Below are 22,880 nucleotides of genomic sequence, written 5' to 3'. Positions count from 1 at the left end.
AGCCTGCATTGCATTTGGTGTTTGTTTACTTAAATCTTTTACGCCAAAGTAGTCCTCCCTCCATTTTATTTTTTAATGTGCTATTGATTTGTTTAAAAGATCGGATTGTACATCCTTTCTGTCATCGCCCACGTTTCTGGATTTGCGTGATTGCTTTCTTTTGACATTGTTTCATTTGCTTCTCATTATCCCGTGATTCTTAGAAATTTGGTTGGACCCAGGTTGAATTTTTAGATAAGAATAGGAGCTGTATTCTTTTTGTGTCAAATCCCAAGGCACCTCATGGGTGCTTATTTCTCTTAGATACTATGATCCATCGTTGGGTTCAGATACAGTGCACTTCTAAAGAAGCCGTCTTCACTGCTTTAACTTAAGGCAATAAAACCAAATAGTTTTCCTTGGGGTACCTGTGTGAAAAGTACACAGGAATTGGCTGGTAATTAGTATATATGAGATCCGTGAAAAGTTTGTTAAATTAAGTGTTTTGAGAAGACTTTGTAACCTCACTTATACTGTTTGATTTGAGCAGCTCATGTGGTTGACATGTTTTACCCCCCTGCCATCTCCAAATGGTACGAACTTGGTCACCCTGCAAAAAGATGTTTTATTTGGTCCGAATACACTTAATTCAGTGTCTCTTCACATAAAAATTACTTACAGCATATATATGGCTATAGTAGCACATTGCTTCTGTAATCATTTCAACTTTCGGGTCCCCCAGTGGGCTGCAGCATCTTAACAATATTCATTGCAAATACTGAGTAGTTCTTAAGGGGCAGTACTTGGTTCATCTACTGTATAAATACACTCACTGTCTGTAGTTATCTTCCCATGCCCGCTGTGGTGATTCTAGGAAAAATCTTTTTTTCTTGGCACCCAAAGCTGGATTTTACAAATGCTGAAACGGGTGCAGACCTCCATCTAACTAACCCAGAGCTTTCATTTCTTATACATCTGAGATTTTGGTAACCATCTTGGAACATTTCAAAATTCCTTCCTTCCTTCCTTCCTTCCTTCCTTCCTTCCTTCCTTCCTTCCTTCCTTCCTCCCTTCCTTTAATAAACTACCTTTATCTTGCACATCCGACAATTACTGGGTCTATAATAAAAGATGAAGAGGCAGCTCCGAGAAAGATGTGGCGCGATGATGAGATCTAACGCTTACTTGAACTCTTGGCTCTAGGACGGTGGCATAAAACCTGATGCCCTGAGCTGGCTATGTGCACAGAACGTGCTGGGCACGGCGCGTGTCCCTCCCGTTGGAGACAGCTATCCGTCCCGAGGAAGCGTGGGGCTTAGCAGGATTTTAGGATTAGCTTTGAAGAAGCTGAGACCCTGCCTCTTGGAATGCTTCAGATTCGGTTGCAGCAGCTGGAGAGAACTGCGGGGAGGCGGGGAAGGGAAAGGGACGGAGTGCCTTCACAAAGCGCTGGAATGAACGGAGTGCTGTCCGTGTGTCAGAAATCCGTGCACACGTTCCACTGTTCGAACCAGACCAGATCCCTGCACCTCCCGACGGCCTGCCTACAGGCTTCTCGTCTCTGCTCCCGTTCTTCTTCCCTCCGGTCCTAACACTCCCGTCACCTCTCCATTTAAACCGCAAACCTCTGATCTCCTGCCCCCTGTCTTTTCTGTCTCTTCCCTTCTGATGGCCAAGCAGGCTCCTTGCTCGCTGCGCTTTCCCCCTCCTGTTTATTCCTCCTTGGCCACCCTTCGGTTTCAGCTCCACCTCGTCACCAAACCCACCTCCTTAACTACCGAGGCAGTTCGACATTGTTCTGTCTTTTCCTAGATTGGCCCCCACCCCCACCCCTGCAGTATTTCACACCATTGGCAGGGCCCCCTCGAAGCATTTTCTACCCCAAGTGTTGAACACTGCTCTTCCTCCTGGGTTTCTCCCGGTTGCTAGGACACCCATCAGGTTTCTGTCCTGGGAACATTCCGCTCTGTCTCTGGGAGATTTCAGTGAGTCTCAGGGCTTCACCCATCGTATATGTATACGTGCACATAACTTCCAAGTCTCCGTCTCCAGCTGCGGTTTCTTGCCTGCATTCCAGTCCCCCAAATCCAGCCGCTTATCGAATGTTTCAGCTTCTTGGGTCATTCACAGAAACTCTTAGCCTGTCCAGTGCAGAACCCAAGCCCCCCTGCCCCCCCCCCCACCAGCCTTTGCCACCAGAAGCTTGGTGTCTGACCTGACTTGGTGATTCCTTCCTTCTCCGCAGCCCCTTCCCTCATCCCTGCATGTCTTCCCCTTCCAGTCCACCCGTTTATCTTTGTTCAGGTGATGATCTTTGTTCATCGTCGCCTGATGATTCTCCCTGTAGCCAGAGAGAGCTTTCCGATTGTGCAGTGTTGCGTCCCCACCGCCCTCGGTCGTCCGGCGGCTCCCTCGTGTCCTCTGCTCCCTCTTCTAGCTGCGTCCTCCACTGGGCATGGGACACAAGCGTGGCGGTCCCACTGTCTGCCCTTGCGCCTCTGGGGCTTTTTGGGTGGTGGCCTTAACTTGAAGGAGTGCACCCTTCTAGTGCCAAACTTCTCTCAGTCCTTTGGGTCTGGGCCTTAGACGTCACCTCATCTGGAAGGCCTTCCTTGCTCCGTTCTTCCTGCAGGTTTCCATGGCAGCCAGAGCTTCCTGTACCATATCTCTTATCACTCTGTGAAGGCTGCCTCTTACCGCTTTCTCACAGTAGAGGCTTTGTGCTTTCCTCCTTCCATCCAGCAAAGCTTTGGGGCTTCTGTTCCTAGCTCACAGTAAGCTAATCAATATTTCTTGAAAAACAGATCAAGAATGAGTACTGACTTGGAAGACAACTAACCCCTCTAAGACTTAACTTTCTCTTCTTTAAAATGGGAGTCGTGTGTACTTTAGTGACTACAGAGTGTCCTGTTTTGTAGGTAGCTAGAGAGAACCACGTGTGAGGCGATAAGCAGCCTCCAGTCCCTTTGGATTATGGTGAGATATAAATGTGAAAGTATAAGGGATCTGAAAATTGTGTCTGGCCAAACACCTCAGGAGAGCATAATATTTTACTACCATCTGGCGTGAAGTTATTGGAAAGATCTGATTTTACTGGATTTCCCGGTGAAATATCCTCCCACGTTCTGACAGTAGGTGACTGTTCCAAAGCAGTGAACCCTGAAGGGATGCTTGAGTTTAATACTGTAATCCTGCCTTTAAAAATAAATACATGTGTGTCTAGAATCATTTTGAGACTAACATAAACACGCTCCGCCAACCACATTACAGCAACTTGCCTGAGCTTTATTGATGTTAGTACGACAATTATTTTGGAGACAAGATTGTAAGTTAGGGGTAAATCCACGTGGCAGAGATTAAAATTTTATGTCAAGATAATTCACTGCTTCTTCTCTTAAGCTGGCCTTTTTTGATTTCAATAATTGTTTCTTTTTTTTTCTTTCTCTCTTCAAGTCCTATCCAAAAAATTTTTACTAAAAAATATTTTGTACAGAGTTCCACGCCAAAACAAAGATACTCAACAGCTTTGTCTTCGAGATTCAAAAACATGGTTCCAGCTCTGTTATTTATTTAGTAGCTGGTTTTTTATTTCTTTAATGCATATATATAATTTTTTACTAATACTTATCCAGTATCCGCTAAAGCCTTTTTAGTTTGCTTTTTAGTAATTTGTTATGATCTGATATTAAGTCAAATAATTAAAAAACCTTGGGGCAGTTGATCCATAAAAATATAGAGAGGTGTTATCATTTAAAAACAACTTGCCACCTCCTTAGTTTTGTTATTTAAAAAATAGTTAAAGCAGCCACATTTAGAAGCGATTGTTAACAGAAATTCCATACTGAGAAACCAGTTTAAAATTACTCACTTTCTACAGTTGATATTATTGTCTTGTCATGGGCAGGCTTTAGCTGTCCTTTTAAATCATAAGCTCTTTGAGGACAAGTTCTAAATTGATTTATTACCGTAGCATCCATGATTTGTGGTGTTATGCATATTGTCTTTGGGGGCACTGATTAGAGAAGTTCTCAGATCATCGCCTGCCCATTTGGTAAGGGCTTTTGTGTTAGTCGAATGTAGGCTTGGGCTTTAAATCGGCTTTGACCACAGAAATCCCTTCATCTTCCCTGTGTCCGTACTCTCAAATACAAAACCAGGAAAATGAGATGTATTATTAACCTGATGATCTCATCTCAGCGTCGAGCCCTTTCCCAGATGAATGTACAATTATACAGAATTTTATGTACGATTTTGGAGGCTCAGCTACCTCCTGACAGTCCTTCTTGGTCGCTTGAGGGGTTTTCTAGGAACCTTGAATTAGGATCCCCTCAACGAGGTTATAGCCAACATCATTCTCACAGACCGTGCCTTCTGCACTTACGTAACCTGACGGTAAATAAAAAAGTAAAGGTTGTCTGTACTCGTTCAAATCTTGAAAATTACAAGGTGATCTGTGATGATCGTAGCCATTTTCTCGTGTGCTGCCAGGTACCCCTCTACGTTGAAGAATCATTATGGAACTTCTTAAATAGAGCATAAGCAGAGGACCATTTACTGAATGATGAGACTCAGATGCCATTGAGATTTACCTTACAAGACACTTTGAGATTCTTTGAAGGTGTAGGTGTGGTCCAGTTCACGTTCTGTGTCTAGAATTGGGAGGAGGAGCTAACTTACTGTCATTCTTTATTTTTTGTTCAAATTATTTTAGATCTGGCCATTGGGAGCTCCTGTGAGTTGGCTCCTGTGTCCTTTCTACACACACCCTCAGTTTTGAGACTTCCCTACTTCCCATCTACAGATTCCTGGGACATCTCGTGATTTCCCCATTCCAGCCCTGCAGTCTATTTCTGCAGAAATAGCCACAGAAATAGCCATCTATTTCTCCAAGGAGACTGGATTCTTTTATTGAGAATGAGAAACCTCTGTCTTCACGAGATCATCTGTATGTGTATTTTGACGATCACTTAGCGTGGGAAACTAGAATTGGGGAAACAGAGTATGAGGGTAAGAGACAGGAAGCTTCAGAGTGACCTCCCAGTTACTAAGTGTGACCTAATAATGTACTTGGCAATTCATGGATGCTTATCAAATGCTCTTGGAATTACAGTAAGCCAAAGCTTGTAAAATACATCCAGCTGGTGGAGGGAATATTTAAGAGACGTTTTCTAGACTATTGAGGAAAAGGACAGGTACAGACAACCCATTGTTTTCTGGAAAATTATGTTTACAGTTGACCAAGAGAAGGCAGAAATACTTGCCTCCTATTTTGTTTCTTTGGAGAAAATGGAACCAGTGTCATTGAGGGACAAATGGATGCCTAGGAGAGAGAGCAAGCCTCTCGCTAGTGTAAATAAATTTTGCTTTTCCAACCCCGTATGTGGGGCTGAGGGATACATTTTAATCATGGAAAATGGGTGTGCTTGTCTGAAAGGAGAAAGTTGGGTAGATTCTGAAACATGGCAGATAAGTTCCTTCCACCTTACTGAACCCAGGCATTTCAGAGACCAGACTGCTGGGTAGCTGGATTCTGAGCACTCGGAAAAAGAATTTGACAAAGACTAGGGACAGGTGATTGCCAGGTAAGTCTTATTTCCTTTTGTTCCCAGGTACTTGGTGGTAGGTGAAATAATGCCAGAGAGAGGCTGACTGGGTTTCAGTAGCTTTTAAGAGTCTCTCGCTTACTACTATTTTCTGTATGAGACCATAGAAGGACCTGGATGAAATACTAAACTGATAGCTGACTCTAGGCTCGCTGCCGTGTTGGGAGAAACCTACATTTTTGGATCGGATTTTACCTAGCATTCCTGTCAGTGACTTTTGATTATAGGGCAAGAATCTGGGAGGGAATTTGCAAGGTAAATCTTTTTTTTTTTTTTTAGCTTTTATTTATTTATAGATAAATAAAAAGAGAGGCAGCACAAGAGGAGGAAGGGCAGAGAGAGAATGGGAATCCCACTCCTGTGAGCACAGAGCCCATGTGAGCCTTGAACTTCTGAACCCGTGAGATCATGACCAGGGCCAAAATCAAGAGTTATGAGACTTAACCGACTGTGCCACCCACGCGTTCCCGTGTTAACTTCCTTTATTGTCATGGGGTGCACGTTGTCAGATTTCACTGTGTGGCAGGGCGTGTCATTGCACATTCCATTGGTTGTGAAGTGTAAAACCCCAAACCAAGGGGTGTACAATAAAATTAGCACAGGGTAGGAGGCAGATGCGTCAATGGCTCAAGTCCCAGTGACTAGACCACTGGCCTGCTTCTGAAAGTCTCTTAGGGTTTAGGCTCTGGGGGAGCTCCAGCCGGAGCTGCTGGGGGGCCTGGCGGGGGCTCCCCGACTGAACCAGTTTCCCTGTGGTCAGAGCCCAGGAGAGGAGACCCGCCAGCAGGTAACGGGACTTTAGGGGAGATGCCCACGCAGCCGCCGCGGTGATCCGGGAGAACAAGTCTGTCTGTCATGGGTGGGCCCCCCCTGCCTGTTGACCATGGAGTCTGCGAAGCCCTTGGCCACCTCGCCTCGGCCTTCTCCGTACCCACCCCCCGCGTCTTCCCTTGTGGTTGCACCGCACACGGCTGCCCGGGGCTCCCGCGCACGCCGTTTTCCTCCTCGCCTTTGCCACTCGTTCTCTTTGCCGGGAAACCTCTCCTCGCCTCGCTGCCTGGTGAGCTCCTGTTCGGATGCAGCTCGTGGTGGGGCCCGCCGCCCCTCCTCCCCCCGTGTTGCCCCACGCACCTGCGACCACTGCGGTCACAATACCTATGGGGGAGTCCTCGATTTTTTTCCATTTTCAATGCAGCGTAATGTCCCCAAGGGCAGGGACGTCCCGGAGAGTAAAAAGTAGGAGCATGGTCCGTACCGCGGGGTGAATTGAAGTGCGCCGCAGCCGCCCGTGCTGTGCTGATGTCGGGGCTTTCAGCGTGGCCACCTACCCTCACTCGTCTGGTGACCGTAGGTTGCACCTTGGGCTTCACAGTGCCGCCTGGCAGAGGTAAGCCTCTGGCTGGAATTATGGGCCCAGAGAGTGTGGGTCAGTGTGGGCTGACCTAGTAGGCGCTGGAAAATCACTTAAAGCACGGGCGCTGTAGATACCAAGTTGCGTCCTTGCACTTGAAGTAGCGCTCGCACGGCGCTCTTGTAAAAAGTCCGCCCCCAGCGAGGTGTGCAGGCGGCAACGGGTCAAAACGGGGTGCCGTCCGGCACCACAGTGACTCAGATGTTTACGCACACTCGGGCGGTTGTGGTGTGGTGCCCACCGGGGCTGCTGTTATTTTGGTCTGAAGAAGACACTTCCTCCTTGGGCTTTTCCTGTTTATCTCTCGAAGCTCAGGAGGTCCAGGCTCCCCTGGTGCTGGGCTGGCGCTCTTGCCGGACGGCGGAACTACAAGGTGCGGGCCCGTCTGCTCTGGGCAAATGTTACCAGGCCTTGCTGGCTTAAGGACATTGCTGCTGAAAAATATCGCCTGCAGCAGTTTCCGTTCTCTCTGCCTCCCCTGCCCCCCAAACCCATGTCCCCCCAAACCCCTGCTCCTGTCATCTGTCAGAGCTCAGTCCCTTTTTGTGGAAGGACAGTCATTTCTTTCATGACTCGAGGTACCCAGATATGCCCTGGGGTTAGGTTTCCTTAGCAGCTCGTGCTGACCATGGCCTTTGGCTTTAGAATATTGGTACAGTATTGTGGTTCTGCTAAGTTACCTGGGGAGACTTTGATGTAATTGTCCTTGAATGCAACATCTTTCCATAATTTTCTTCATGAAAACATATCCCTAAATCCAACTGGCAGACCAGACTTTTAGATTATTTTAAGAATTAAGCATATGATTCTGTCTATGAGTTGATACTACCTTGAATCCCAGGGCAACCAGGGAATAATTTTACGGTGCTATAAGTAGGGGCGGCGGAGGAAATAAAAAGCCAATCTAGCCACGATGGACTTAATAAAGAGTTGTAAACTAGCACTAGGAGGTGATGAGAGCTCGTGAATTCCCACTCAGTTCAGTTTACAGACAAAACTTCAGACCCAGAAGGATCGCGGGACGTTTTTCAGACTGTAACCCTTGTGCCAGGGCCTGGGCTGGAGTCCTTCCCGCCACCTCGAGTTCAGGGCGTGGGTTTCCAGGTTACGGGCGACACCAGGCTTTCGTTTGGCAGGAGAAGGGCCAGAGCTGGGGCGAGACTGGAGCAAAGAGGAAGACACTGTCTAGTGCTTTCATTCGCGAGTTCAGCACATCCCCGCTACTGCCCTGTGTGTGTGGCCCACGCTGCTGCAAATAAGAGTTTGGAAGGCTTGCCAGGGACGAGCGAGTGAATCCACAGAGTCCTTTTACCTTCACAGCCACTCAGAGCCTCGGGATTGCAAAGCTGGAACCAGCACCAAGGAGCCACACACAGAAGGACCTCCCGCGGCTGCCTGGTGGCTCGTCCTCGGGCGTGGCTCAGGGCGGCTTCCCGGTCCCTGCGGTGGGGTGGCTGGTGTTCTCAGGCCTTCAGGCTTAGCTGCTTGTCCCTGCCTGCAGGGCCTCATCAATACAGTGTAATTAGACATCTGGAAAGATCAATATATGGTGTAGGACGGGAGCCAGGGAGAACATAGCCTGTTCAGGCAGTTTTAATGGTAGCTTTTTTGATCTCCGCGCTCATGCTCGCTTGCTTGCTTTTCCAACTTGTTTACAGATTTCTAACAGATCGTCTGATAAAAAACAGTGATTATCTTGAAAAGGAACTCCCGGTTTCTTTTGTCTTTTGATTTGTAGAAATAAATAATCTTAGAAGGGTTCCACTGAAGTTTTCAGACAGTATAAGTTCAATTTTTTTATGCTGTAATTTTATAAAATAGTGATTGTAGGGGAAAGAGGTTTTTCACAGTGACCTTTTATTTATTTAGATTGCTTTTAAAAAGTGTTTATCTTGAGAGAGAGTGCGAGGGAGAGGCAGATTGAGGCAGAGAGAGAAAGAGAAAGGTTCCCAAACAGGCTCTGTGCTGGCAGCGAAGGGCCCGACGCAGGGCTTGATCTCACAAACCGTGAGAGCATGACCTGAGCCAAAATCAAGAGTCGGATGCTTAACCGTCTGAGCCACCCAGGCCTTCCTAGGTAGTTTTCTAATTGAAAAGGACAAAAAGGTTGTATTAAAAATATCACTAGAAGGAAGAAACATTCTACATACTCTTTCCCGTGATCCTCTCTTGAGGACGGGATTCTCTGAGAAGAGAAGTAACAGGAGTGATGTGCCCGCCATCTATAGGCATGCACGTGAGGAACCAGAGGCTTAGAAGGTGGGACAAACCCTTTGAAGCAGAAGAAGGGGAGCGAAGCTGGACCAGACCCGGGAGAAACTGGCAGCAAAGACTTTTTTCATACTCGGGTCTTTTGATTGCTGAACGTCTTCAAGTCGGTGAACTGTGGCAGTGCGCAGCTGACACCACCCGTCAGTGCTGTCTTCCTCAGTGTGAGAGAGACTAAGAGGATGTGCGAGAACTTCCTGCGTGAGGGCCTTTAATGAAATGGTGTAGGAAGATGGGAGCCCGAGTCTTCGGAAAGGGAGGAGGCACGGGGTCTGCCGAGGGTCTGTAAGCGGAGCTCTGCCTCGGATCACCACAGGTCGGTGGCGGTGGATACGGTGTCCCAAGGTGACGCGAGCCTGTGGTCACCCCACGACACCCCGGCGGGCATTTTTGAGTTCCGTTGCCACGGTGGTGGCAGCTTTGTCACAGCCCCCGCCTTTCGCCCCGCACCTTCCTTTCCCGCCGCCTGAGTGCCTGACCTGGCTCTGGGCACGAAAACTGTGGTGGGCCACGTTCCTTGTCTGCTCCGGGTTCGGCCTGTCCTTGTTCTGCCCTGATTACAGTGCTGTCTCGCTTTCTCAGTCGCACAACGTCCTCAGCAAACCGGCTAGTCTTCTAACCAGAACGTTAGAAGATTGGCCTTGTTTGTTGTCGTTTTAAGCAGACATAGCAGCTAGCACATCCTTGGCCTTAGGAACACTGTGTGTTTCAAAGCCGTGACCTCAATCATCAAGACACAGCACCACGATACTGGTGGCTCTCGGGACGTGTTCCCAGCACGTCCTGTAAAAAACAAACCCTTCCCCTTACTTTATAGTTCCGGCTTGTTTTTTTCTCGATTGATTACCTACTGTGTTAAATGGGATTGGTTCTCAGTTATTGACTTGGCTTTGTTTTCTGTAAGAGTGTGAGACGGTGGTCTAAATCAGGGTTGGCAAACTAGGGTTCACAGGCTGGCCACCTGTTTTGGTAAATAATTTATTGAAACAGCCACACCCACTCATTTATGTACCGTCGTGGCTGCTCTCAAACTGCAAGGCACAGTTCAGTAGCTGCGACAGACTCCATGGCCTGCGAAGCTTAAAATATGTACTGTCTGGCCCTTTACAGAAAGTCTGCCAACCTCTGGTCTAAATTTGTACTCTGTGTTTAAATATTTCCCTCAAACCACTCCATTCCATTTTGTAGAAACTTGGATAGTTTCATAGTCAGAAATTGTTTTTCTTGATATTTTCAGACATATGTAGTTTGAGTTTCCTATACTCTGCTCTTCTAACTGCCCATCTATTTACATTTTCATGGATGTAGTAAGACCAGAGGATTCCCCCTTTTGTCCTAGATATGAAATTCTCAGTAAGGAATTCAGAATTGATGACCCACAGTACTCCAGACTTAGGGGGAAGGCTACTTGCCTGTGCAAAAGGCCATTTTCGAGGAGAGCGTGGGGGGTGGCTTGGGTAAGCGGGTTTGCTTCTTATGACTTACCCTCCATAGCTGGGTGATATTCATGTACATGGAATGGGAGTGTCCAATTCTGTGGGCACATAGGACATCCAGAGCTAACAGGAAGAGATGAAGAGAGTAAAATACCTATGAAACATTATTACTTTTTAAAATATATCCTGGTAAAACGTTTTAAGACTTCCCAGAGTGAAAATTATACCATTTTTTATTTAGTACATATGCTAATGTTGTTACATGTTTCTTCAGTGAATATCTTTTTTTAAAAGCAACTTTAGGGGTGCCTGGGGGGCTCAGGCAGTTAAGCGTCTGACTCTTGATCTCAGCTCAGGTCTTGATCTCATGGTCGTGAATTTGAGCCCCGCTTTGGGCTCTCCTCTGGATGTGGAGCCTTTTTTTTTTTTTTTTTTTAAAGCAACTTTATTGGGTTATAATTTATATGTAATCTTAGTACTTTTCTGTAGAAAACCTCAGTTATTTTATAGGAGACCTATTAGACTATATATTTTTTAAACCTGTTCAGATTATTAATCTTTCCTGTTTATTTCTCGTTTTCAGTCTTTGGTTTGCTCTGGGCACTTGCACATTACAAGAGTGATGTCAATTCTGAAGCTATTTAGAATAGGCCATTCATTCATACCTTGGGGATGTTTAGCTTTTAATCATGTTTGTTCTTTTGTGTATACCATTTTTTAAAATTGTTTCTTATTAAACAAATTTTTTTTAATGTTTATTTATTATTGAGAGCCAGAGCATGACTGTGGGAGGGGCAGAGAGAGGGGAAGACACAGAATCTGGAGCAGGCTCCAGGCTCTGAGCTGTCAGCACAGAGCCCGACACAGGGCTCGAACCCATGGACCGTGGGATCACGACGTGAGTTAAAGTCGGACGCTTAACCAACTGAGCCACCCACGTACCCTGAATGCATAGTTTAAAAGCTACAACTAGTGGGTCTTAGAGGAATTACAAGGCGGTATGTAATTAAAGCTAAGTGCAAAGTGCTTCCAGTTCCGATTTCAGCGCGGTCCTCACTCAGGCTCTGTGACTAGAGCAAGAACGATAAAGGACAGTCCAGCCTTGAAAGAGGTCTGAGGAGGACAGAGTGAAATTAAAACTTAGAGTTGCATGTGCTACATGGAAGAGAAGAAGTAGAGTAGCGTCTAAGGCACAAGGAGGCAGGGATTTGAGCATCACTGTTTCTTGGGGGAATTGGCAGGCTGGGGAGATGCCAGGGAAGCCTTCACAGAAGACATACTACCTAAGTAGGTATTTGGAGGACACACGGGGAACTCACCCGGTGTATGAGCAGCAGAACAGAATATGGGTGTGGTACAGAGCAGCGTGACCTTCCAGGTGACTGCCCGCTAGTAGTTCTAGAAGGGTGTGGAGGGAGGTTGGGATTGGCGAGGTAGGCAAGTCCGAAGACCTGAGCCATTAAAGGTACAGAGGCCCCCAGATGGGTTTTAGGCAAGGAAGTGCCATATTGAAATGTGTGTCTCTGGTAGCTGTGTGGGATGTGGGCGAGGGAAGGAGAGGTCAGGAAGGCCACCAAGGGGCTGAGAGGTGAGCTGGCCGAGGGGGCCAAAGGGTTTGAATGGGCCTCCAGGAAAGGGCAGGCTGTTTCTGACAGGCAAGGGGAGAATGTGTCAACTGTCTTCAGAAGATGTGAGTTTGAGTGGCTTTGAATGCAGCAGGTCTGAAGTCCTAGGAGATGTGGTCAGAATGGTGCGCTGAGGATTGGACTTGGATGCACCGTCTTGAAAGCCAAGAAGTTTGGATTTTGCCTTACACGGAAGGAGACAGGCAGTGAAAACCGCTTTGCCTCTGATCGTGCATACTGTGCCCTCTCCTGTTATAGAGGGCGACTCTGTGTCCCCGGAAGGCGCACCCCTCTGTCTGTGCGCTCCACCCAGCCCCCTTTCTGGTCACTGGGGTGTTACAGCCACACTAGTCCACCTTTACCTGGATCTTCAGCTTTTCCCAGATCATTTTCTGAATCCTAAAGCTTGCCACGGTACCTCTTACCCTGACAGAACAGCCTTCCTGACCCACCTGCCTACTGCCTTTTTCCCTCTGTTTCCCTTCATAGCAAACATCCCTGAGGTCACTCTCCATCCCTGTGTTTCCCACGCCTCCTGTGCATGTTGCCCCTCCACAGAAACCACGTGGTGAGGGACTCGCGCCCGGGGTCTTGGCTTTATCAGTAATGTCAGTTGGCCTGTCTGGAGTGGTTGTCTCCTAGGTTCTTCTGGAAATTCTTTCTTTATTGGCCTCTTGGTTTTCATCCTGCCTCACTGATAGCTCCTCTCAATCTTTCTTCTCTTTCCAGCCTGTTAATGTCGCTGTGCCCTTTATTCTCAGAAACATCTCATCCAAGCCTGTGACTTTAAATGCCGCCTCTAACCTACCAATTCACAGAATTGTGTCTTTGGCCTGGACCGCTCCCCCAAGTTGCACACTTGAATCTAACCACTTAGTTAGCGTCTCTACTTAGATCTCCCAACGGGCTTCTCGAATGTAACGTATCCAAAATGTAATTCTTGATTCCTCTCCTCCCCTAAGCCTCCTGCTCTCCTACTTTCCCATTCAGTAACTGGTAAAACTGTTCTACCAAGTGTCCAGCCAAGGAATTTGGAGCAAAACGTAACCCCTTTTTCTCTCTCCCTTGTCACCCACATTCAGCCCATCCACAGATCCACCTGTGAGGTATATGCCAAATCGAGTCATTTGTCGTCACCTTTACATTCCAAACCCACAGCGCTTAGTCTGTCGCCTCCACACTGGTTCTTTGCGTCTATACTTGGCGGACAGAACAACCTTGATCATATTATTCCTCTGCTCACGCCCATTGGTGTCTTCCCATCGGGCATCATGGATGACCCCTTGGTGTCTTCTAGTCATGTATCATGGATGACACAGAGTCCCCACTGTGGCCCACAAGGGCTGTGGTCTTGCTCTGACCTCCTCACCTGCCGTTCTTCTCCTGACTTCACTCCATAGAAAACTGTAGAAAGGGTATGATCGGGCCGTTCACTGTACATGGCTCAGGAACGTATGGATAGATGTCCAGCATCCCTCGGCTCTGAGGAAAAATAAAATGAAGTGCAGTTATAATATTTCACCTACCATGTTGGCAAAGTTGAATGGTGATCTGGAAGGCTTTTGGTGAATGAACCCTGACTAACATCGATGGGTTCCTTTTTTTGAGGACAGTTTGGCAAGAAGTGTCAGAGAGTCTTGACGTTTTTCATAACCTCTAAACTAGAAAGACTCTCAGAATTTCATACCACAGAGATAATTGGTTGACTATAGAAATTTTTAGAAGTTTGTTTTAATGTTTATTTGAGACAGAATGCGAGTGGGGGAGGGGCAGAGAGAGAGCGGGAGACAGAATCTGAAGCAGGCTCCAGGCTCTGAGCTGTCAGCACAGAACCCGACATGGGGCTCCACCTCATGGCCTGTGAGATCATGACCTGAGCCAAAGTCAGATGCTTAACTGACTGAGCCATCCAGATGTCCCTGACTGCAGAAATTTTTGTCTGCAATTACTGAAGATTTTAAACAACCTAAGTCATTAATGAGAGATAGTTAAATACATTATGTCCCATTTATACAATAGAATACTATGTTGTGTTACTAATGAAGAATGTAGAAACATCAAAGCATGTGTAGCTGTATATGAAAATAAGTTACAAATCAAGATGTGTAATATAGACTCCTTATAAGTGCACATATAACGTGGATTCAGAAGAGAAATGGGAAAGCTATATATAGCTTAGGTGGACAGTGGTTACTGCAATTGGGGAGATTAGAGGCAGTCTTTTCTTTTGTAATTAGTTTGTTATTTTTTAGAATTGGAAACAATAAGAGGAGGAAAATGAAGGCTGTGATACCTAGATGCAAGGTGTATACTTCACTTTGAAGTGGCAGCTGACGGGCAGGAATTCCTTCAGTTTCCCCGGTCCCTTCGTCACCCGCCCACCTGACCATAGTAAGCATTGCACCTGTCTACAGGGGGCGCCTTATCTGCAGTCATACAGGAAGGCTTGTTCTTCCTTCTGTCTGAAATCCCCCTCCTGTCTGAATTCTCCCCACTCACTGACTCCTCTCTCACCTCTGTCCTCAGTAGCTGCGTTTTTTCAGATACTCTTATCAGTATTTAAACATGCTCATGTCTGTCCCATCTTCCAAACCTCAGCAGGGCTTGCTCTGTGTCCAACACGCTATCCGAAATTTGCTAGTCTCTGATTACTCTGTAGGACCTGCTCCTATTTTTCCAGTAGGCAATTCTGTGTTCCGTTATTTCCTTGATTCATTCACACACTAAATATTTACTGAATATTTTCTGGATGCCAAATGCCAGGGATACAGAGCTGAGTGATTTGCAGCTTCTGATTTCAAGGCGCTTACAGGGCACTGAAATTCCTCTTGAAATAGATATTAAAAACTAGAAACGTGTAGAGGTGTGGGTTTTTCTTTAGAGGAAGAGATATCTATGTATGCAGGTGTTTTGTCCCTTGAAAATGTTTTACCTGGACACCATTCATCATTAGGGAATTGCACATTAAAACCACAGTGAAATAGGGGCGCCCGGGTGGCGTAGTTGGTTAAGCGTCCGACTTTCGCTCGGGTCATGATCTCGCGGTTCGTGGGTTCGAGCCCCGCGTCGGGCTCTGTGCTGACTGCCAGCTCGGAGCCTGGAGCCTGTTTCAGTCTGTGACTCCCTCTCTCTCTGACCCTCCCCTGCTCACGCTGTCTCTCTCTCTCTCTCCTAAAAATAAATAAAACATTTAAAAAAAAAAAAAAAAAAAAAACCACAGTGAAATAGTGCCAGCCACCCTGTCAAATGGCTACAATAAAACACAGTGCCAGCTGCTGGAAGGGGGCAGGGCAGCTGGACCTCTGCCCCTTTGCTGGTGGAAACGCAGAGCACAGCCATTCTGGGAAAAGGGTTGATAGAACTTGATAGTCTCATTCCTAAGTCATCACCCAAGAGAAATAAGATCATGTGTTGACACCAGAATCTGTACATGCGTGTTTGTGGGGGCTTTAATTCATAATTTCCAAAAGCTGGAAACAGCCTAGATGGCCTTCACCTGGGACGCATATTCATGAAGCGGAGCGGATCCTTAGACTCTGCGGAACACCTCCCAGCCGTGAGAAGGGATGGGTCGCTGAGGCGCTGGACTGCACAGGTGTATTGCACGTGCACTGCACCAGTGAGAGAGGCCGGACCAGAAACTACGTGCTGTACCATGTGCTTCCATTTATGGGACAAATGGGACAGATGCAGCCAGAGGCTAGAAAGCAGATGAGTGGTTGCCAAGAGCTGGCTGTAGGAAGCAGGCTTGGCTGTAAAGGGGTACGGGGGACTTTTCAGCGGATGGGACTGCTGTGTCCGTGTCTGTTTGTCAGAACTCCTAGAACATGAAAAAGAGTGAATTTTACGTTGTTTAAATTACACCTCAGCAAACCTGCTTTCTAATTTTTTTGAGGCAACAGAAGAAAAAAAAATTTTTTTACATGAGCTCTAGTCACATTGTTGAACTGCGAACACAGCAAAGTGTCTCATTCCTACCCTTGCCCGTCCAGCACCACTGCGTTTCTTATTATTGTATCTTGAAGTTTCTCTTATTCAGGGACCATCATACGTGCATGTATGTTCTCTTTTCACTTCTTTTGGGTGCACAACGCAGCCTAGGAATATAATAATTCTCAGCACTGGTCCCTTCCCGTCGTATGTAGTATCTAGCTCTTAGTGTTGGTGCATTTAGCTCTTAGTATCGGTGCATCAGGGTCTTCCATTCTTTTCCACACTTACAGGACAAGAGTGTTGTTATATGAACACATATGCTTTGTTTGACCAACTTTTCCTTGACCAAATTCTTGGGGCCAAATTCTTCCTGTCTTTTCCATCATGTGCAGTGCTGCCCATGTACATACGTGTACATAACTGTACGTACGTACAATCCGGTCTGCTAGACCACTTGTGTCGGAAACAGATTTGTTCTAATGCAGTTGATCTGTTAGGGAAGGGTTGGAGCTTAATGTGGATTCTGAATTCGCACCTGGGTGCCCTCATCCCCGAGAGGAACACGCGGTGATCACAGAAAATCGGGGAATGGACTTGTGCAGGAATCCACGAAACATACGTACTCACATCAGATGGTCACCAGTGACTTCATCTCCCCGTTGAGTCACACAGGTCCACACTTGGTGTTACACCTTCCCTCCAACCCTCTGATTTCAGGTAACCCTCCTTCCTCCGCTTCACAGAATCTCAACAAGCCACCCCCTCCCACGCCCGGTTACACAGGATGCTGCTCTTAAGTGTGTCACCGATCGAGTGTTGTGCCCTTAACTGCGTTCTTGCTGGAAGCCCTCTGGTTTTTATTGCGTGGTGTTGCTTGTTGTAGTGATTTGTGGCCTGTGATACATGGTTGTCACGTTGTACAGAACTGACTGTACCGGTGCAGGTGTATCTGTAGAATAGATTCCCAAACGGAAAGGTCCAGAGTTTTAGAGTTACATCCTGTGGGTCCACCGTTGGGGCAGGTCGAAGTCTGTACAGGTTGTTGGGTTTTCCTTTTTCATAGAAAGTGTTTGTGATCGAACTGAAGGGTATGTGTCAGCATGGCTTGGGAATAATTCCGCTCCCGTTCTTCCTAAATTTGTGGGTGATTCTGGGCGTGCGATGATAGTTAAGGAAGCTCTTTGCATGTTGGTGGGAGGCAGAGAACCTCAGGGAGGCAGAAGGGTCTGAGGTTGGGACTTTCCTCTCTCTAACTTCTTCACAGTCACCTTAGAGAGAAAGAGGGCTTCAAGCCAAGGTACAAGAAGGGACTAGTTATCAGAACGGGCAGCGTCTGGTTGTGAGGGCCCAGGGCAATCCAGAACACATTCACCAAGTGCCACCCAGAAAGAATGGCCTTCAGAGGCTTCATAAATCCCAGAGCTCAGACCTTGAGCCCAAGGCTAGGGCGCTCAGAGCAGAGGATTTGCTAAGAGGGGCTAACGCTTTCCTAAAGAATGAAGGTAAAAGAATCAGAAATGGGAAATCAGGGAAAAAGTTTAGGAAATATACTCAAGCGTTTGTTTTCTTTATATTTAACATCTTCAGAAATGTTCAGACCCTGGCAGCTTATATTCGTCCACCATTTCTTTAAAGAGCTGTATTTAAAAACAAAATAACTCCTCATTGAGCAGGAAAACCTAACTATAAAAATTCCACTCAGGGCCCAAGTTCCCTCAAAATCGGCTTGCGCTACACTGGAACCAGGGGGTCAGTGAGTGACCTTAACAAACAGAGCGATAGTCGTACTTTACGCATTTTCAGTGCTGTGTTTTCCGGTTTTGTTTGGTTGGTAAAACTTGCTCTCTGTGTCGTACAGTGCAGTATGAACTCTTATAACACTGAAGATATATGTTATGAAAATAAATTAGGTAAAACACCTTTAAATAAGTTAGTACTTAAAGCTTAACAGAGAAGGGAGTCATTTGTTTTCTTAGGTAATGGGAACACGGCATGTTCGATCAGGAAGCTGGTGTTTGAACCTGTAATTTTCCTGTCACCAGCGATTTGAAACCCTGCTCCATTGTTTTGGGCTTGCACCACTCATTTCTGCATTTTTCCCTAAAGACGTTGGAAAAGAAGCCTATCTCACCCCTTGTCAGCTCTTTTTGAAAACAGTAATTACGGATTCAGCTAAGCTGCTCTTCCATTTAAGTTACTACCTACTGAGGATTTCTTAATTGATATTTATTAAAATTTTGACTTGGGGGCACCTGGCCGGCTCAGTCCGGGGAGCACGGGGACTGTTGATCTGGGGGATGTGAGTTTGAGCCCCACAATGGGTATAGACATTACTTAAAAAAAAAAAAAAATCTCAGAAAGATTTTTTGGATTTAATATTAATATAATGATACCATAACAAGAAACGGAATTTTAAGCCCTTCATCTTCATGGAAAACTCAGTTTGCCTTCCTGAGGCCTATCACCCTTGTTACCTGGTTAGAAAGATCTGTGTACATTCTCTCTACGTGTTTGATGATGATTTGCTACAACCTTCTCACTTTTAGAAAAATGTCTTGTGTTTTGACTGTTCTGGGTGACCTCATAGGTGCAGAATTCAATAGGAATTAGACATTAGATTTATGTAGCTTTAGTGAAATGTAGGACTTCCATGATGATTCTTAAAGTAAAGAAACCTCTTGGGGTGCCTGGGTGGCTCAGTCATTTAAGCACCCAACTTCAGCTCAAGTCTTGATCTGATGAATTCGAGTGGTATGTCGAGCCCCATGTCAGGCTCTGTGCTGACAGCTCGGAGCCTGGAGCCTGCTTTGGATTCTGTGTCCCCCCTCTCTCTCTGCCCCTCCTCATCTCACGCTCTCTCTGTGTCTCAAAAATAAACAAACATTAAAAAAAAAAAAAAAAAAAACTCTTCTTTATTCTCTGGCTCCATAAATGCTAATCGAGAGACTAGGGATTGTCTATGTTATGTGATCAAGATGTTTTATGAAGGAAGTTTTGGAAAAAGAGTGTGGCTCAGAGGCATTAGTTGGTTATTCACTCTGTTCTCTCTCTTTCCCTCTCTCTCTCTCCCCTCCCTACTTCCCCCGCCCCACGAGATTATTCTCATAATATCCCAGATTATGTGCTCAGGATAACGATAAAAGCAACACTATGTCTTCCATCTTTAGCGTGGAGAAGAAATGTCCTCCCTTGCCTCTGCCTAGGTTTTTAAACACAGACTGATGTGTTTCATTTAAAAGACAGTATTTTCCACTCTCTTAAAATGAATTTGGGTATTCTGTTATTATTCATAAAAGAATATTTATTGAGGATTTCTCTGTGCCCCAAGAGAAATCCTCTTTCTCTTGGAAAGAGACCCTTTAGTGCCCCTCTTCCCCAGCACGCTCCGAGGAAGGCACTGTTGTGGCCCCCACCAAACAGTTTGGGGACTGGATGTTTGTGGGGAAACTTTCCCAGGGTCGTATGGTTCGATGCATGAGTCGTAGAGACAAGGTGCCAACCCATTTCGGGGTCTCCAGAACCAAACACAACCACTTACATAGATTTGCCTACCAGTGAATAAGGGCATCTTTGTCAAGTGATTAATATAAAAACAATTATTAAAAATACTTATCCTTTCTGGGTGCCTGGGTGGCTCAGTGAGTTGAGTGTCCGACTCTTAGTTTTGGCTCGGGTCATGATCTCACCATTTTGTGGGTATGGAGCCTGCTTAGGATTCTCTCTCTCTCTCTCTCTCTCTCTCTCTCTCTCTCTGTCTCTCCCTCTGCCCCTCTCCTGCTCATGCTGTCTCTGTCTCTCTCTCAAAAATAAATCAATAAAACTTCAAAAAATATTCTTATCCTTTCTTTAACCATTTAGCCCACAATTGCTTTGCGTATCTCTTCTTACTGTCATAAATAGTAATGTTATTTTACATGAGAACTTCTGCTTCAACCTTATTTTGAATGAGGGTTTTGCCAAAGTTTGTTCTATTCACAAGGTGGACAGTTGCTTCTCAATCTCATTTCCTTGTGGTACGACATTGTTTGATTCCAGACCTCACTGCATCTTGTACCCAGAGAACACGCTGTAAGGTCAAGCCGCTCATTTGACTTCAAAATTCCCACATGAGAATGTGTGGAATTAACATAATTATGTCACAGCTGAAGTAGGAAACTTTTAACTTTGATTTTTATCTCTTGATAGCTTTCTCTTGCTTTGTCACTGTCCCCCGACCCCCATACACACGAGCATGCGTGCACGCGCATGCACCTGCTGCATTTATTCATGGCAGCCTCCATAAAGTGGTTTCAAACCTGTGCATCCTTGAAATAACCAAATGGTACTATTCAAAAGGCCTTTTGGAAAACTCCTCCCTTATGTAAGGAATAGTTACTTAATCCTTGGGGGAGAAGTCAAAATGCTTATTAACATTAGCTAGAGATTTAATTTAAAATGGCATATTGGATAAGTTAACATTCTCTCTGGATATAACAAATTAAGTAATGGTTTTATTTGGTGTTTATTAAAGAATTACGTTTTTGTATAGAATCCGCTAGCTGTTTGTTTCTAGCACAGTCTAGGGAGGGGCAGAGGCAGAGGGAGAGAGAATCTCTAGCAGGTCTCCATGCTCGGCGCAGAGCCTAACCCAGGGGGCTCAATCTCACAGCCGTGAGATCATGATCTGAGCCAGAATTAAGAATCTGACACTCAACCAGCTGAACTACCCAGGCGCCCCTAGTATAAAAAGAACATTTATATCTCTCTTGCAAAGAAAATTTGATGTTTTCAGATTTCTGGAGGTTTGTGTTGACTCAAAACTATAAGTGTTTTGAGAAAATACATAATATTTTACTCTTAATGATCACGTTTATCCCATTCTCCAGAAATTAGTCCCTTCCTGGTCACCTCATCCCTGGCCTTCCTTTTTATTACATGTTACGAAGAATCTTTTAGCTTTGTCTTAGTATTGCTAAACAGTGATGACCATATAATGCAGACCGTTACAGAAGAGTTCTTAATTTTTAAAGCAGTTCTGTTTTTGTTCTCTTAAGTGACTCTCAATCTCTTTTCTCCTCATAAAGCAAATGAAAAAACACCCTTGCCGCCAGTGTGACAAATCTTTCAGCTCCTCACACAGCCTGTGCCGTCACAACCGGATCAAGCACAAAGGCATCAGGAAAGTTTATACCTGCTCGTAAGTCTGCATTTCTAACGTGGGAAGCACAGTGGAAGGGTAGTGCTGAAAGCGCTCGACGGGATTTCACAGTTTACCGCTAAGTTTCCATTACTGGGCTGCAGGTCCTAGAGTTCACTTTTCAGTTCCATCCTGCTGTTGGGACATACAATTTCTCGATTGGGCCGTTAACACTTAAAAATAGTAAAATAAACAGGAAGAGTCTCTTACACACCCTGTGTACATTTCCTGGGTCCTTACCTGGTATCCAGAGAGAGGTATGTGGTATATATACCCGAGCATTTTAGAGAAGTGATTGCTTTGCACAGATGAATGAGATTCTTTCTGATCTCTATAAGCACAGGGATTTGCCAGCATTGATTGGCAGGTGGATTGTCCGGTGATGGGTTGAGAGCAGACCCCGATGGGCCCTGGTCATGGACTCCGTCCTTGGCTGGACACTTATCCCTAAGGGAGGGCAGCCTTTGCTCCGCACACACATTTGGCTCAGAGGTCAGATTTAAGGAAAGGGGCGGGCCAGCACACCAGACGGATGGCCGTGCCGCTCTGGACAGTCACGAGCCACTTCTTTGGATGTGAAATTCAGAACTTGTCGTATCATTAGCGATAAAGCTCTGTCGCCCACTCCACCAGAACATGCCTCGAGTGCGCTGATAACAGGGTTACTTACTTTAAGGCGCTTCCTGTAACAGAGAGAGGACTTAACAGACCCAGAAGCCATGTCGCCAGCACATAGCGTGTGACGTGACCGAAGCAGGGCCCGGCGTACCGTGTGTTCTCGGGGACGCGCGCGAAGGTTGGCTGGCTGTTCCGCAGGCTTCCCTGCTCTCGGTTCGTTAGGGAAAGTTGCTCGGGTAGGAAACCCGGGGCCTAGACTCTCCCGCAGTGAAGGTGAAGCTGGGAGTGGTTTGGGTGAGGTGAGAACGTTCCCTGAGTCAGGGCTGCACGTTAGAGAGACGGCGCCGAAGGGTGTGAGGACGCAGAAGGAGGCCCCTGGCTGAGAAGAAGGGAGGAAGGGAGGCTGGCCTGGCGCCGTCCTTCCCCGGACAGCTTCTGTGCGTTTGTTCCAGAGACACCGTAGGCCAGTGAGGTGCTTGGATCGTCTGACTGATTTCCTTTGTTGCGAGGTGTCGGCACTGGGTGTCGGCACTGGGTCCCGGCACTGCCGGCGGGGGGAGTGGGGGGTTCCTCTAACACGAAATCATCAGGGCGTGGGGGCCAATCATCACAAAGTCTCTAGAAGCCTTTAGAGGGCAGATTTGGTTCAGCCTGAGACCATGAGGTGCTTTTCACCCCCATTCACTGCAGTGGGTTCTTGGTGTCTGGTTCACAACATCCGTAGTCACCACGGTCATTCACTTTCCTTCCTTCCTTCCTTCCTTCCTTCACTTTCCTTCCTTCCTTCCTTCCTTCCTTCCTTCCTTCCTTCCTTCCTTCCTTCCTTCCTTC

The 22,880-nt window shown here is 46.3% G+C and overlaps 1 protein-coding gene across 10 annotated transcripts in view; it reads left to right on the top strand.

Annotated features, from left to right (window-relative positions):
• The window catches only part of ZNF532 (zinc finger protein 532), a 107,139-nt gene that overhangs the window by 78,297 nt on the left and 5,962 nt on the right, over positions 1-22,880 (top strand). For all 10 annotated transcript variants that reach the window (XM_039230501.1, XM_039230502.1, XM_039230495.1 and 7 more), the window contains one exon: positions 21,319-21,431. In XM_039230501.1, the coding sequence (XP_039086432.1) occupies positions 21,319-21,431 (113 nt within the window). The remainder of the gene's footprint in view (positions 1-21,318; positions 21,432-22,880) is intronic.

The sequence above is a fragment of the Hyaena hyaena genome, unplaced genomic scaffold (genome assembly GCF_003009895.1).
Source record: "Hyaena hyaena isolate Hyena2069 unplaced genomic scaffold, ASM300989v1 scaffold_47, whole genome shotgun sequence".
NCBI classification, from domain to species: domain Eukaryota; kingdom Metazoa; phylum Chordata; class Mammalia; order Carnivora; family Hyaenidae; genus Hyaena; species Hyaena hyaena.
The sequence above is the reverse complement of the archived record's forward strand: the minus strand, read 5'-3'. Positions and strand labels throughout refer to the sequence as shown.